The sequence below is a fragment of the Petaurus breviceps genome, unplaced genomic scaffold (genome assembly GCF_028583685.1).
Source record: "Petaurus breviceps papuanus isolate PSGF00001 unplaced genomic scaffold, PetGlider_PUasm1.0 208, whole genome shotgun sequence".
Classification (NCBI taxonomy): domain Eukaryota; kingdom Metazoa; phylum Chordata; class Mammalia; order Diprotodontia; family Petauridae; genus Petaurus; species Petaurus breviceps.
Genome location: NW_027185852.1, coordinates 23937726 through 23951771, shown reverse-complemented (window position 1 = coordinate 23951771; position 14046 = coordinate 23937726). Strand labels below are relative to the sequence as shown.

At 53.3% G+C, this 14046-nt stretch overlaps 1 protein-coding gene across 2 annotated transcripts; it reads left to right on the top strand.

Moving 5' to 3' along the window:
* Nucleotides 1-120: 120 nt before the first annotated feature.
* On the top strand, nucleotides 121-13290 carry LOC138165344 (pre-mRNA-splicing factor 38A). Of its 2 annotated transcripts, XM_069093571.1 has the most exons (10): nucleotides 121-332; nucleotides 4362-4521; nucleotides 6498-6619; nucleotides 7770-7855; nucleotides 10462-10575; nucleotides 11722-11834; nucleotides 11923-11949; nucleotides 12148-12245; nucleotides 12482-12530; nucleotides 13114-13290. In XM_069093571.1, exons 1-10 carry the CDS (start codon nucleotides 203-205, stop codon nucleotides 13154-13156), a joined length of 942 nt encoding a protein of 313 aa, XP_068949672.1. In that variant the 5' UTR covers nucleotides 121-202; the 3' UTR covers nucleotides 13157-13290. The 2 variants fall into 2 exon arrangements, with proteins under 2 accessions (XP_068949672.1, XP_068949673.1); XM_069093572.1 differs by lacking the exon at nucleotides 11923-11949 and having other exon boundaries at nucleotides 12121-12245.
* Nucleotides 13291-14046: the final 756 nt, after the last annotated feature.

Here is a 14046-nt window from a genome sequence, read left to right as displayed (position 1 = left end):
CCCCCCTTGCCTCCGTCATTGTTGAGAAGCCTCGTTTGGGCAGGTGGTCGCCGTAGCGTGCCGGGTTTCAAGGCGGCCGCCCCAGTGACGTCATCGCCGCGCCGAGGAGCTGTCGATCCCGCTTCGCGCTAGGCTCGTGCGGAAGTGACGCAGAAAGCGGCCGCCGGAAGGGCTGCGGAGGCGGCGCCGGGGGCTTCCCAAGATGGCGAACCGGACGGTGAAAGATGCTCATAGCATCCACGGCACCAACCCGCAGTACCTTGTGGAAAAGATCATCCGGACTCGAATCTACGAGTCCAAGTACTGGAAGGAGGAGTGCTTTGGGCTCACAGGTGAGTGGCTGCGGCTGGGCAGGGTGGCCCCCGCAGGGGCTCCAGACACCTCCCCAACTCATCTCGAGCCACCCGGGGAGGTGTTCGAGCAGAACCCTTGGAGCTGGTTGCTCTCCCTGACCCTTGGACCGTAACGGTCCCTTGCGTTTCTGCGTCTCTTTCCTCTTTCTAGCAGAACGGGAGTGGGCCTCCCGGAGGTCTTTTCGTCTCTGTCCCCAGCATAGCTTCCAGCACGTAGTAGGTGCTCAATAACTGCTCCTATAATCCCCCGTCCTCTTTCGGACCTGAAAACACCCTTAGTCAATGAGCAGTGGAGGCAGGATTTGGCAGGGCCTCGGGCTCCAGACTCCCCTCTGCACCCGGTCGGCTCCTGTTCACATGCACGTTGGGCTGGCACGGTTCTAAGCTCGCCTCTTGCCCAAGACCCTGCTCAGTTGGACGAGAGAAGCCTGATGGGGCCGTGTTGGAGTATTTTGGGGTCCCTCGCCACCAGGAGTTGGTGGGGGACCCACGGAACGTCGGGACGGGCTTGGAGCTGCCTGCCAGGGGGTGGTTCAGTTCAGCCAAAGCCTGCCACCCGCAGTACTTCATTCCCGGGACTTACAGTGGGTGTGTCTGCAAGTAGGTCAGTAAATAAGTGGTGTTTAGCAGGTATGTTGGTGGACACTGAGTCCTTGGAGGTAGGGACATGCCTACCAGCACGTCTGGCCAGAAAATTACCTCTTGATCCTATAAAAACTCGCGCCTCTTTTGACCACTGTGCCTGACCCTAGCATTTGGGACGAGGAGCCTCACCAAGCCCGAGCTACGGGCCAGATGCTGCATCTGTGCTCAATGTAACTAGAGGTAGCAAAATGTAGCCAGATGTAACCACAAACCTGCAACCGGCATCAAGCCGCTTCTGCTATTTTCAGGGTCAACGTACCCTGGCATTTAAATCCCTTCACAGTTTCCCGACTTCTCCCTGCGCCTGCCCAGCCTGGCCCCAGCGCTCCTGCTGTTCTTCACGGTGACATTCCGTGGCTCCTCTGTACCTTAGCCCGGTGCCTAGAATGCTCTCCCTCTTCATCTTGATGAGTGTGGCTCAGGCGTCACCACATATGTGAAGCCTTTCTGGATCCCCTAGCCCCCTGCTGCCGGACCTTCTCTCCAACATTTACCTTAAATTTCGTTTTTGCTTCTGTACCTACCTGCTGCCTTCCTTGGTAAAACGTCTTCTCTGAGCACAGCACCTGCTTCAGTTTTGTTTCATAGGCCTGGCACGATGCTGGCTGCATTGTGTTTGAAGACAGATGAGGGGCTGCTTTCCTGGTACCTCCACTATGGCTGGCAATCAGTCTCTGCTTCTTGAATGAATACCAAGGCAGCTCCTTCAGCCTTGGAGCAGAGCAAGCATGTGTCTGCTGTTGAGAGAATGAGCTTTCTTGCCGGTACTGGAATCTTTCCCAGGTTTGACATTGTATGTTCTAAGGTTCTCCCCCAACTCTAATATTATCTTATTTTGAATGATGTGCTTGGAGCGTTTTTGTGGTAGGGAGAAAACAAGTGCTTGTGGTCTGGTCAGGCCTTTAGGACAGGGCCATACCCAGAGGCATTGTCCACTGATGTGATCTGAAAGGCCAGAAGGGCCTCTTCAAAATATAGTCATCTTAACTGACATTTTTTGGTATTTTAAAGTTTACTAAATGTATTATATAGCATCTCCTAGGAGGCAGGTACTTCAGGTAGGATTATCCCCATTTTATAGAAGAGGAAATTGAGATGAGAGAGATTGTCACTTGTCAGTACTAAATGAAGAACCTTGGTCTTTCTAACTCCAAGGCCCTCTGTCCACTGTGCCTCACTCCCTAAACCAGCCTCACTGCAGCTCCTACAATACCTGGAATATATCCAGAGTGTCATGTTTTTCGCGATGCTCTCCTGACCCCCACAGCACTGCCACCAGGAAGAACAGTTTTTCAAGATGTTATCCCCGAATGTCCGAGTTGGAAGGGGACTCAGAAATCATCTAGCTTGACATTTTTGTTTTACAGTGGGGGAAACTGAGGTCAAGAGAGGTCCCACAGTGAGTCAGGGTTCAAAGCACAGCGGCTCCAGGCTGCAGAGAGAGCAGGTGGCAGTGTGGTAGGGCGGGATATTAGAGAGTGAAGTCAAGCTACAGAAGGCCTTCAGCTCCAGGGGCACAGTGGGCAGAACCCCGAGCCTGGAGTCAGGAGAGGACCTGGGTTGAAGTCCTTCCCCATTCTGTTACTAGCTGTGTGACCCTGGGAAAGTCACTTCACTTCTTTCTGCCTCTGTTTTCTCTTCTATAAAATGGGGTTAATAGCAGCCCCTGCCTCCCAGGATTATTGCAAGAGTAGATTTTATTTGTAAAGCACTTAGTACAGGGCCTTGCACAGGGAAGGTGTTCCATAAATGTATTATGTAGAATTATCATAGTTACCATTAACATTTCTGTAGGCACTAGGTACCCCCGGAAGGGCTTTGGATAGTAGCAGGAAAGGGGATGAAAGCCTGGCCTTGGGGTGTGTAAAAAGAACACAGACAGTAAGAGATTGGAGGGGTAGAGCAGTTACAGAACTGGGCGACAGATGGGAGGATGTGGGCTATGAGGAAGAGGAAAGGGTGGCTGAAACCATTTCGGCCTCAGAGTCAGGCAGCAGGGTCAGATCTGGGCTCAGGTGTTGATTGGTATGTGTCTGGGCCTTGGATTCTGCCTCTGAGATGAGCCCGTGCTCCTGTGGGCTCAGGCCTCTCAGTTCCCTGCCCTTTGCTCTCCTGTTGTCTCCAGATCAAATGCAGAATTCTCTGTTCCAGGCTGTTGCAGCCCTTTATCACCTACTCCTACATCCCAGGCTTTTCACACCTTACTCCCTGACATGTACTCTTCAGGCTAGGGACTCTGGCCTCCTGGCTGTTACACAAACAAGCGTCTCCATCTCTGGCTCTGGGCAGCTTTTCTGTCTGATGCGATGGCTAGCACGTTCTCCCTGCTCGAGTCGACCTCCCATCTTCTCTGGCTTCCTTCAAGTCCTAGCTCAAATTCCATCTTACACAGGAAGCCTTTCCCGGCCCTCTTCATTCTGGTGCCTTCTCTCTCACATTTATTTCTTATTTATCCTGTATACGGCTTGTTTGTGATCCTTTTGTTTGCTCATTCTCTCCTCCTATTTGCCTGTGAGCTCCTGGAGAGTAGGGACAGTCTTTCGCCTCTTTTTGTACCCTTAGTACTTAGCACCGTGCCTGGCACTTAATATGTGTCTGTTGACTGACTGACTAACTAGAAGAACAGGACTTCCTTATTTATTGGTGGGATTGTAAATTTACAGAATCTTTCTGTGGAGCAGTCTGATAGAAGGTATATGCTTGACCCCCAAATTCCATTGTTGGGATTATATCCCTAGTATGTGTTGTATATAATTACAAACAATCGGACCTTCCCTAAATGTCCAACAATAAGGTGTTAATGTCATAAAATACTTCCATGCAGATCTTAGCCTTCAGTGTCCAAAGAATACAGACACACTTGGGAAAACTTTATGAAGTATGTAGAGTGCCTAAAACTCAGTCCCCAAAGTGTGGCAAACCTTCAGTGACCATCAGAGGACCAGGAGTCCTAAGGAGGGTCAGGAGCTAGGGGATGCTGCTTTGTTCATAGAAGTTAATACAAATTGGAGTTACTAATAAGCAAGGTACGTTGACTATATGTTATATTTATATTAAGTTTTAAATAATTGAAATAAAGTGAAAGACCTGTACTAAGTGATTCCTTTTTAGGTCGTTTAACATTCTGTGATTCTACGTTGTCTTAGAACAGCAGCCTGTATCAGTTCAGAACATCTAGAATCAGTTCAGAAAACCAGCCTTCGTGGGTCAAAGACTCTTCTCATTTTCAGGTTGTGGGAATGCACAGGGCTATTGAGGAGGGAAAGCTACTTTTCCAGTCATTGCTTCTGAGTTTCGTGAGTCTTATTCCTAAAGATTTAGCCTTGGAATCCCCTCGTCATTGTGTTTGTCTTTTGGTTTCAGCGGAGCTCGTCGTTGATAAAGCCATGGAACTGAGGTTTGTGGGGGGCGTTTACGGTGGCAACATCAAGCCGACTCCTTTCCTGTGCCTGACCTTGAAGATGCTGCAGATACAGCCAGAGAAGGACATCATAGTGGAATTCATTAAAAATGAAGATTTCAAGTAAGTGGGAGACATGCAGACCCTTTCTCTGCCTAAACATCCTGTGCCCCATTCACTGGATCATGGGCGCTTTGACAGAGGGAGCAGATCTCCAGCACATGACTCTCTCTCCCCCTGGATTTTGTCCTTGGGGATTGTAACCTCTTCATTTCTTTGGTAATTGTGTCCTTTCTGGTATACCATTGGTCTTCTTCCTTATTGATTTTTAATTTTTCAGTAGATCTTAAGTAGTGACTTAAGACTCTAGTGAAAAATCCTTTGATAATTCTCTGTGACCTTGGCTCCTCAAAACCTCCCCGGACCTCAGTTTCCTCATTAGTAAATTGAGGAAGGTCTTTTCTAGCTGTAAAGGGCTAGATCTTCTAGGGAAAATGTACGGAACCCATTCACTGCACTCCCCCCCCCAAAAAAAAACAACAACAACAAAGAATCCCCAATCACTTTTATCAAAAGTGAGCTAGGAATGTGAGTTTGTTGCACTGGCCAGACCCTGTTGCTTTGTAAGAGACTTAGGATGACAAGCTAGAGGCTTCTTCCTGGAGGATCTCCGCAGGCCAAGGCTGAAAATCTGGCCACACTGTGGCCTGGAGGGGAGAGGCCTGGGCCTTGGGCTGTCATGTGGAAGAGGGTGGTGCTCATTCTATGCAAGAAGGTGGAGTTTCAGGAGGTGCAGCTGGGCTGCAGAAAGGAGACTTAGAGGCCCATCACGCTGTTCACAGAACAGCCTGCCCTGAAAGGCCACTGGCTATCCAGCAGGGATAGTGCAGAGAGGACTCAGTCAGTGTGGGGAAGGGTGGCCCCATGATTGACACAGGCTTAGAAGGGAGCAGACAGTCGTTTTGTCTGGCCTTTCCCTAGTTAAGGGCTAATCCACTCTCCACTTGAATACCTCCTGTGATGGTGACCTTGTGACACCTTGGATAGGTCTGATCGATAGGAGCCCAGAGCTCAGATCGGTACCTCCCTAATGGTTAGTGCAGCGCCACAGGGCCCTAGAGGGACAAGGACACCAGCAGCTACAGAAATCGCTGTTTAGTGAAGTTGACATTGTGCAGGTGTGTACAGATAATGCCCAGATTCCATTTCATGAAGAACCTGTGCTGTAAGCGGGCTTGTAGTAACTGACCTTCCAGGTCCTGTTCTCTGGCTCTGGGATTCTGGGCAAATCCCTTTCCACTTCTCAAGGCTGCATTTAGCGACCCTCACTGTAAAATGAGTGTGCTGACCCTGGTGCTCCTGTCCTGGAGGAAGTGGAGAGGGAGCCTGTGCGTAGGCTCCATGTCAGCCCTACTGTGTGCCAGAGCCATGAGCTGATGCTGTTCCTCTGCCTCCTATGATTCCCCACAGTGATGACCCTGGGCAGTAGGCATCCCTGCTCATTCTGAAGTTGAGGAAACTGAGGAGTGATGCAACCCAGGGTCATAGTGCTAGCAAGCAAGCGGCAGAAGCAGGTCTTCAGCCAGGCCTTCTGTGAGGGAGGAGCCTTTCCTGAGGCTCTGGGCTGCAGCTGCCCCTTATCTCTCTGCCTGCATTCCTGGGAGGCTGGGGCTGTGAAGAGGGTGAATGTCATTGGCTCTGTTAGGTGGGTGACAGGCTTCATCCTTGGTCCTCTGGAGTCCTGGCTGGTCATTGCACTGATCAGACAACCATGTTGTCATTGTTATTGTCTGAAGGCTTCTCCTTGTGCTGCTCACTTTACAAGTCCTCCCAGGTCTCTCTGAAATGATGCCTTTCATCCTTTCTTATGGCCCAGCAGTATTCCTTTAAAATCATGGAACATCCCTTGTTCAGCCTTTGCTTGATTAATGGGCATCCCCTGACTGCCCAGTTCTTGTCATCACAGAGGGAGCTGTTACAGACAGCGCTGTGTGTTCGAGGCCTTCTCCTGGGATTTCTGGGGGTCTCAGGTGTCTGGAGGGAAGTAGCCTTTCCCTGAATTTTAGGGCGGCCAGTCACGTCATTGGCTCTTCTTCCAGGTACGTCCGCATGCTGGGGGCCCTGTATATGAGGCTGACGGGCACCGCCATTGACTGCTACAAGTATCTGGAGCCTCTTTACAATGACTATAGGAAAATTAAGAGCCAGAACCGAAATGGAGGTGAGTGTGAGTGTGGTGCTGCGGGGCTCTGTGAGCCTGGGTCGCTGCCCCTTGTTGGATTTTTGTTGCATCCACACCTACCCCATCCACAGGGTCCCCAGTCCTCCCAGTGGCTGCTTAGTTGGGGGATAGAGTTAGCAGGTCAAACCCAAGTCAGAGTGAGGAAGGGGAAAGGACAGCCTCATGTACCTGCCGTCTTGTTGGGAGAACCTGAGGAAGGGGAGCCCCAGCTGTAGGGCCTGACACCCCTGGACCGTATTTGTCCTCATAGACCCCCCTCTCCCCCCAACCCCATCCTCAGGAAGAGGTCTGCTTACTCCCATCCTACACCTCGTTGTCAAATGGATCTTCCATAGGCACAGGTCTTACCTCATTGGAGCAAATGTAAAGTCCTGTTTGGCTTTTAAAGTTCCTCACAGCCTGGCCCCCCTCTGCCTTCCCTGACTTCTTACCCAGTGTCCCCTGCGTCCTCACTGGTCCTCACACAAGACACTCCATCTTCAGAACTTGGGCATTTTCCCCGGCTGTGCCCCCTGCCTGGGAAGCTCTTCCTGCTTGTCCCTGCCTCCTGGCTCCCCTCCCAGCTAAAATCTAACCCCTCCAGGAAGCCTTTTCTGGCCCCCCTCAGTGCCAGCATCTCCCCCCTGCCCCGAGCCCTCTATCCTCTTGTCACACACAGCTTGTCCGAGCTGTCTCCCCGATAAGACCGTGAGCCCCTGGAGAGCAGGGACTGTCTTTTCCCTTTCTCCATATCGCCAGTACTCAGTGCAGTGCCTGGCATGTAATGGGGGCTTAGGAAGTGCTTGCTGGCTGACTGAGTGATGTCTGAAACGTGTGTCCCTTGGGTGTGTGGGGCGGGGGGGGGGGGAGGTTGTCATGTCTCCATATTTCAGCTAAATGCAGCCAGGGTTCCTGGACATCAGCAGCCAGCCCTGCCCAGTGTCCACTGTCCCAGCTTGTTGGTGAATGTTGGAAGATCCTTGGTGATTGAGGACGTTCCTCCTTCCACTGAGCTGGAGTCCACCTGCAGGGGCAGATTGGCTGGGGCCTGTCCCTTGCCAGCCTGTGTATCTGGCTTGTTGCCTTTGTGCTTCTCTCGAGTATCAAGTCCTAGTTCCCCTGTGCTGAGCTGTTGGATTTTTTTCCCCAGAGTTTGAATTGATGCACGTGGATGAGTTTATTGATGAGCTTCTACACAGTGAGCGGGTTTGTGACATCATCCTGCCCCGGCTTCAGGTAGGAGGAAGCAGTCACTTCACACAGGGCTGTCCCCAGCAAGGTTGTCCTGGGGGTTTCCTCCGGCTCTGCTCCTCGGGGCTGGTGGGCACTGTTTTGGAAAGAGCTACAAGTGAAAAGCTTGGGTCCTGGGCCCTGCACATGGGTCTCTTTGGCGAAAGGGAAAACTCAGCGCTGGTGACTTAAGAAAACACAAGTGTAGGAGGAAGACTGTGAACTGCCAGCAGTGACCTCGGCCAAGCTGCTTCCTCCTTGGGTCTCTGCTCCCACTTCTGTAAAATGTGGGGCAGACAGGTGACTTGGTGGTCACAGATGCAGCCAGCTCCAGGCCCACAGCATTCAGGTTTCTCTGCTGCCAGAGCAACAGCCTAGAAAGGGTCTAGCTGTGGGTCCCTCTGCTGTGTCCTGCATGTGGTGGGCTGGGGGTTCCCATGAGAGCTGTGCCATGGAGGAAAGAGGGATTACGAAGCAGGGTTCTGATGGGGAAACAAAGGGACCAGCTAGCTTGTTGGGGCCAGACTGAAAAGGCAGCCCATCTCATTTCCCCCAGTTTGACCCTGAATGGGACAGGAATTAGCAGGAACAGAAGACCCCCCCCCACACACACACCCAAGTGCTTCAGCATCCCTCTGCCACCACATGGCTCCTGAGACCACGGCTCCAGACCCAGAGACTTGCCTGGCCCTGCTGCCTGTAGTTCTGTCCTGGGAGACCCTGCGCTCCTGGAATCAGGAGGGCTCTCAGATGGCTGGTCTGATCCACTTCTAAGCAAGGATTTCCTCCAGGACAGCCCTGATGAGCAGTTGTGAAACCTTAGGGAGGAGGAGGAGCCTTCCTGTGTGTGGAGGCCCCTCATCCTGCCTTGGGGCCACATCAATGGTTAGAAAGTCTGAAGTCTCCCTACCTGTCAGACTCCCTCTGTTTCTCCTGGTTTTACCCATTGGGCCAAGCTGAGGACATCTAATTCCTGTCTCAGAGTTGGGATTTTGCATGTAGGGGGACCTCCTGGGGGGAGAAGGCAGGTTGGCACCTTTAAGGCTTTCGAGTTGCCCAAAGGGCTGAGTTCAGTGACTTTCCCAGTGTTCCACAGCCAAGATGAGCAACAGACAGAACTTGAACCCAGATCCAGCTTTGAGGCCTGCATTCTATCTCCTGTGACACAGCCTTTCTTCCCAAGGCAGCCTTGCAAATACTGGAAGACTTGCATCATGTCCCCTCTCTGTAGTTTTCCCTGCTCAGTGTAAGACAGCTGCTCTGTGGGGCAGGCAGACCCCCCTGCTGGGCTGGCTCAGCCCGGGCCTTCATCCCCTGCCTGGATCCTCATGGGACATCAGGCTGGTGCATAAGCCTTTGTGTGGCCCGGGCCCTTCCGGTGCTTTGGGGAAGCCTAGGGACCCTTTCTCAGAGTCGTGCTTTTAAATACACAAAATAAAATATGTGAATGAATAAGGGAGTCGATTATAGTGAAGCCTCGTCACCCACAAATCTTTGCCTGTTTTTCTATGTCAGAGGAGGTCATTAACCCCAGGTGACAGCCCTACCTTAAGAGGTATTGCTTTGGGGCAAGTCCCGGGTTTTTGTGGGGTTTGGTTTTGTTTTTAAGCGAAACAGACAGGGCCTGGCCTCAGGAGGGTTCTGACCCGAGCTGAGAGTTGGATTCTTGCTTTCCTTGCTTTGATGCATACTCCGTGTAGCCTGAGAAGGGGGCCCTAGCAGTAATGAATAGAAGGTGCAGAGAAGCTAATTTTGCTTTGATATCGGGGAAAAACTTGCTAAAAAAGAGAGCTGTCCCTGGGTGAATGGGCTGCCTTGGGAGGAGGTGGATTTCCTGATGCTGGAAGCCTTCAAGCCTCCGAAGTGTTGTGGAAATCTCTCTTGTCAAACCCTTGCAGCCCCAGAAATGATCTGAAATCCCCTTTGGCCCATTTGGAAATCAGCGGAGCTCCTTGGGGGCTCTTCAGTTGAAGGTTGACCCAAAGCCAGGCTGGCCTGCTGGCAGTTACTGCATCTAGGTGTCCTCGGTCACTCCTACTCGAGGCTGAGGCCTGCCAGGCTCTTTCCAGCTCTCCCCTTCCATGACCTCACAAGGTCCAGTTGGACTCCCATGGAGGCTGGCGGGTCTGAGCAGTGCCACATGTTACCTTTACCCACGTTTCTTGTCCCTTCGCAGATAAACACACCAAGGCTGCTCAGTGCCTCCAAAGCCTCGCACTTCTCAGCATGTGTTCTGGCTTCCAACTTCATCATGAATTGAAATAGCTCTCTCCAAAGTTATTAGTGATCTTTTAATTGCCAGATAATTAACCCTCAGGAAGGCGCCCCTTCTCCCAGCGCAGATGGGTGCTGCTTCTTGTACCTCCTGGTCTTAGAGAGGTTGCTGGGGGGACTGAGGAAAGGGGTTTGCTTGGCATCGCCCAGGCCGCTGACCTCTGTCTGTGGCTGGCTCTCTTACATGCTACCCCGTGTTCCTCAAGCTCTGAAGCCCTGGGTTTGAGGTCTAAGTGGGGCTGGTGCTTCTCCCTTCCCACAGGGCTCTCCTAGCGCTTCTGAAGTGGTGTGGCTGGGGTAGGCCCGCGCTGACACCCCTCACCTCTCTGTTTTTGTAGAAGCGGTATGTGCTGGAGGAGGCCGAGCAGCTGGAGCCTCGTGTCAGCGCCCTGGAGGAGGACATGGATGACGTGGAGTCCAGCGAGGAGGAAGAGGAGGACGACGATGACAAGGTCAGGCCCCTCCTGTTACTGCCACGTGGCCTGGGCATCTGCCCTGGCAGAGGAGCAGAGGGTTCTTGGGGCAGGGTCCTTTCTGTTGTAGGTCATGAGGCTGCAGGGCGTGGCACGGCCTTGCTTAGAGGAGGTGAGACTGAGGGTTAGGGTTTCACTTTAAAGTGTCTGGGGCTGGCTCTGTGAACTTAGCTTTACCTGTCCGTCTGTCTGTCTGTCTGTGTATCTAGCCATTTGTTTCCAGCATTTTGTTAGCTACATTTTAACATAATTGATTTTCTTTGGAATCCTATGCATTTTCTTTTGTGGACTTAAAATATGATTCTGGAAAGGGGTCCATAGGCTTCCTGAGACTGCTGGAGGGGGTCTGTGATTAAAGTGAATAAGAGCGCATGCAGGCCGCACTGCAGAGGCCCCCTCAGACAGAGCGCGTGTGGCCCGCACCGTGGGCCCCCTCAGAGCGCGTGTGGCCTGCGCTGTGGGCCCCTTCAGACAGAGTGTGTGCGGGCCGGGCTGCGGGGCCCCCTCAGACAGAGCGCGTGTGGCCCGCACCGTGGGCCCCCTCAGAGCGCGTGTGGCCTGCGCTGTGGGCCCCTTCAGACAGTGTGTGCGGGCCGGGCTGCGGGGCCCCCTCAGACAGAGCGCGTGTGGCCCGCACCGTGGGCCCCCTCAGAGCGCGTGTGGCCTGCGCCGTGGGCCCCTTCAGACAGTGTGTGCGGGCCGGGCTGCGGGGCCCCCTTAGACAGAGCGCGTGTGGCCCGCACCGTGGGCCCCCTCAGAGTGTGTGTGGCCTGCGCCGTGGGCCCCTTCAGACAGTGTGTGCGGGCCGGGCTGCGGGGCCCCCTCAGACAGAGCGTGTGTGGCCCGCGCCATGGGCCCCCTCAGAGCGCGTGTGGCCTGCGCTGTGGGCCCCTTCAGACAGTGTGTGCGGGCCGGGCTGCGGGGCCCCCTCAGACAGAGTGAGGTTCTAATCATCTAGAACCCAATGGAAACTAGAGAAAAGCAAATTGAACAGAGTGTCAGCCTTTCTTGGGGGGGCTCCATTGGCCCTGCTAGCAGGCAGCTGTCCCTTGTTGGCTCTTAGGGGTGACGGATCTCTGTGGAGCCCGTTAGCACACTGCCCTACCTGTGCTCTGCCCTTTTTAGCTGGAGAGGGCCCCATCCCCAGATCACCGCCGGCGAAGCTACAGGGACCTGGACAAGCCCCGCCGCTCCCCCACACTGCGCTACAGGCGGAGTCGGAGCCGCTCTCCGAGGAGGTAACAAACGTGTCGGGAGGCGGCCCTTCTTTTGGGGGGATCTGGCTGGGCACCACACGCTCAAGAGTTGTCTTTTCTCCCCTTGCAGACGCAGCCGATCTCCCAAAAGGAGGAGGTGAGACTTTTACTCGTCTGGGCATCAGCTCAGCTCTGTTTTAGCAGACATTTAGTGAGTGTTGCTGTGTGCAGGGCCCTGGGTTAGAGTCCTGCCTCTGCCTGTGTGAGGCCTTGGCTGCTGGGACTGGGAGATTCAGCTCCACATTTGGGCGTCTGGAATTGTTACTAGACTCATTCTAATGCTGTGTCCCCCCAGCCCATCCCCCCGTCGAGAAAGACACCGCAGCAAGAGCCCTCGGCGCCACCGCAGCCGATCCCGAGAACGGCGGCACCGTTCCCGCTCCAAGTCTCCAGGTATCGCGACTGACTTTTCAGGTGCAGTCGAGTGCATCCGCTGAGCTGTCGGGTCCAGACCGCAAGTCCCTCAGGAAGTTCTTCCCGCTGGGGCTGGGGCAGGGGCTGGGGCTCCCTACCGCTATTCCCAGGGTTGTGGGGCTGGTGATAAGGCTTCCCCTCCCTGGGGGTCCAGGCTGTGCTAGAGCACTTTCCCAGGAAAGCACGGGCTCACTCGCTGTCCTTCCCTCCCACAGGCCACCACCGGAGTCACAGACACCGAAGCCACTCAAAGTCCCCAGAAAGGTACCCACTTATGTTACGTGTCCCTCCGGGTTCTGGAATGAAGGGGAGTCACAGACACGTCAGACACACAGGCTTGTACCCTGGATGTGGGGCACAGACTGGGTCACATCCCTCTGTGTCTGCTTCTAAGTGGCCTGACTGCAGCAGGGCACCTTCCTCTTCTGTAAAACAGGGGTGTTCATGCTGGCACCGCCTGCCTCATGGGGCTGTGAGGAAGCCCTCTGTAGGCCTTTAAGCAGGCTGAGTCACGGGGCAGAGTCTGCCTGGACCTCCCTCTGGCTTGTGTCCCCTCTCCGGGCATTTACACAGCATCTCCCCCAGTGGAACAGGAGCTTGTCTTCTCCTCAGTGCTTAGAGTGTCTCACACACAGTAGGTGCTTAATAAACACCTCTTGCCCCACTAAAGCAGGGACTTCGCTCTTTCTGCTCATCTCCCAACTGGGGTCCTCCATGTTCCTCATCAAGGGGGGGGCTAGTCTGTGTGTTTAGGCCTCACACACAGTAGGTGCTTCATACATGCTCATTGATGAAGGGAGTGAACTCTGGGCAGGTGCTGAGGGAAGTCATTGTGCCCTTCTTTCAGGTCAAAGAAAAGCCACAAGAAGAGTCGGCGAGGGAACGAGTGATGGACGCTTGCCCACGTGGCCAGCCTGGACTGGCCTTGCTGCCGTGGCCACCGCCGGCCCCTTCTGCAGCTTTTCCCTGCCCCCATCCTGGCCCAAGCCAAGCCGTGCTGAGTTTTTTGTGACGTGAAGACTTATTTTGGACCCTTCCCCATTTGTCTGGGGGAAGAATGGGATGTTTCGCCCTAAGGGCTGCCATGACTCTTTTTGTCCCCCATTTCCTTTTTTCTGATTACACAAGGTTTATCTACAGACAGATTAAACTGTGATTGGCTAGGGTGCAGTCCTGACCTTGTTAGTCAGCATTACAGAGCTCTGGTTAGCAGCCTTAGCTTGGAGACAACTGGCAGACAGGACAACCTGTTTGTTGTTGGGTGGTGGGAAGAATCATGGGTGGCGATTCCATGGGCCTGAGTTTGAATTCTGGCCACGCGACCTGGGACAAATTCTTGGAGGAGAAATTTGCCTCCATTTTCTCATCTCCATAAGATTTAGGGGGTTGGCCTTGATAATTTCCCTTCTCATTCAGCCTCCTATGAGTCTTAGAGTGGTCCAACCTTACTTGTCTAGCAGCAGGTCAAATGCTTTGGGCATAGAGATGACACAGTCCCCACAGACTTCAGGGTTTCATGGACAGTAGCAAAGGAACAACATACAGGAAACTGATGTCAAGGCTAATCATTTCTATTCTATTTTATAAAGTGTACAACCACCTACTCTGTGCAGGGTCCTGTGTTCAGGGCACAAATGAATGTCACATTTCAAACCTTGGGGAGATCGTCCTTCTAGAAGGGGAGATAAGGCCACACAAGTGACTTAGTGGAATGATCAGTGTGTGTGTGTGTGTGTGTGTGTGTGTGTGTGTGTGTGTGTGTGTGTGTGTGTGTCTAATA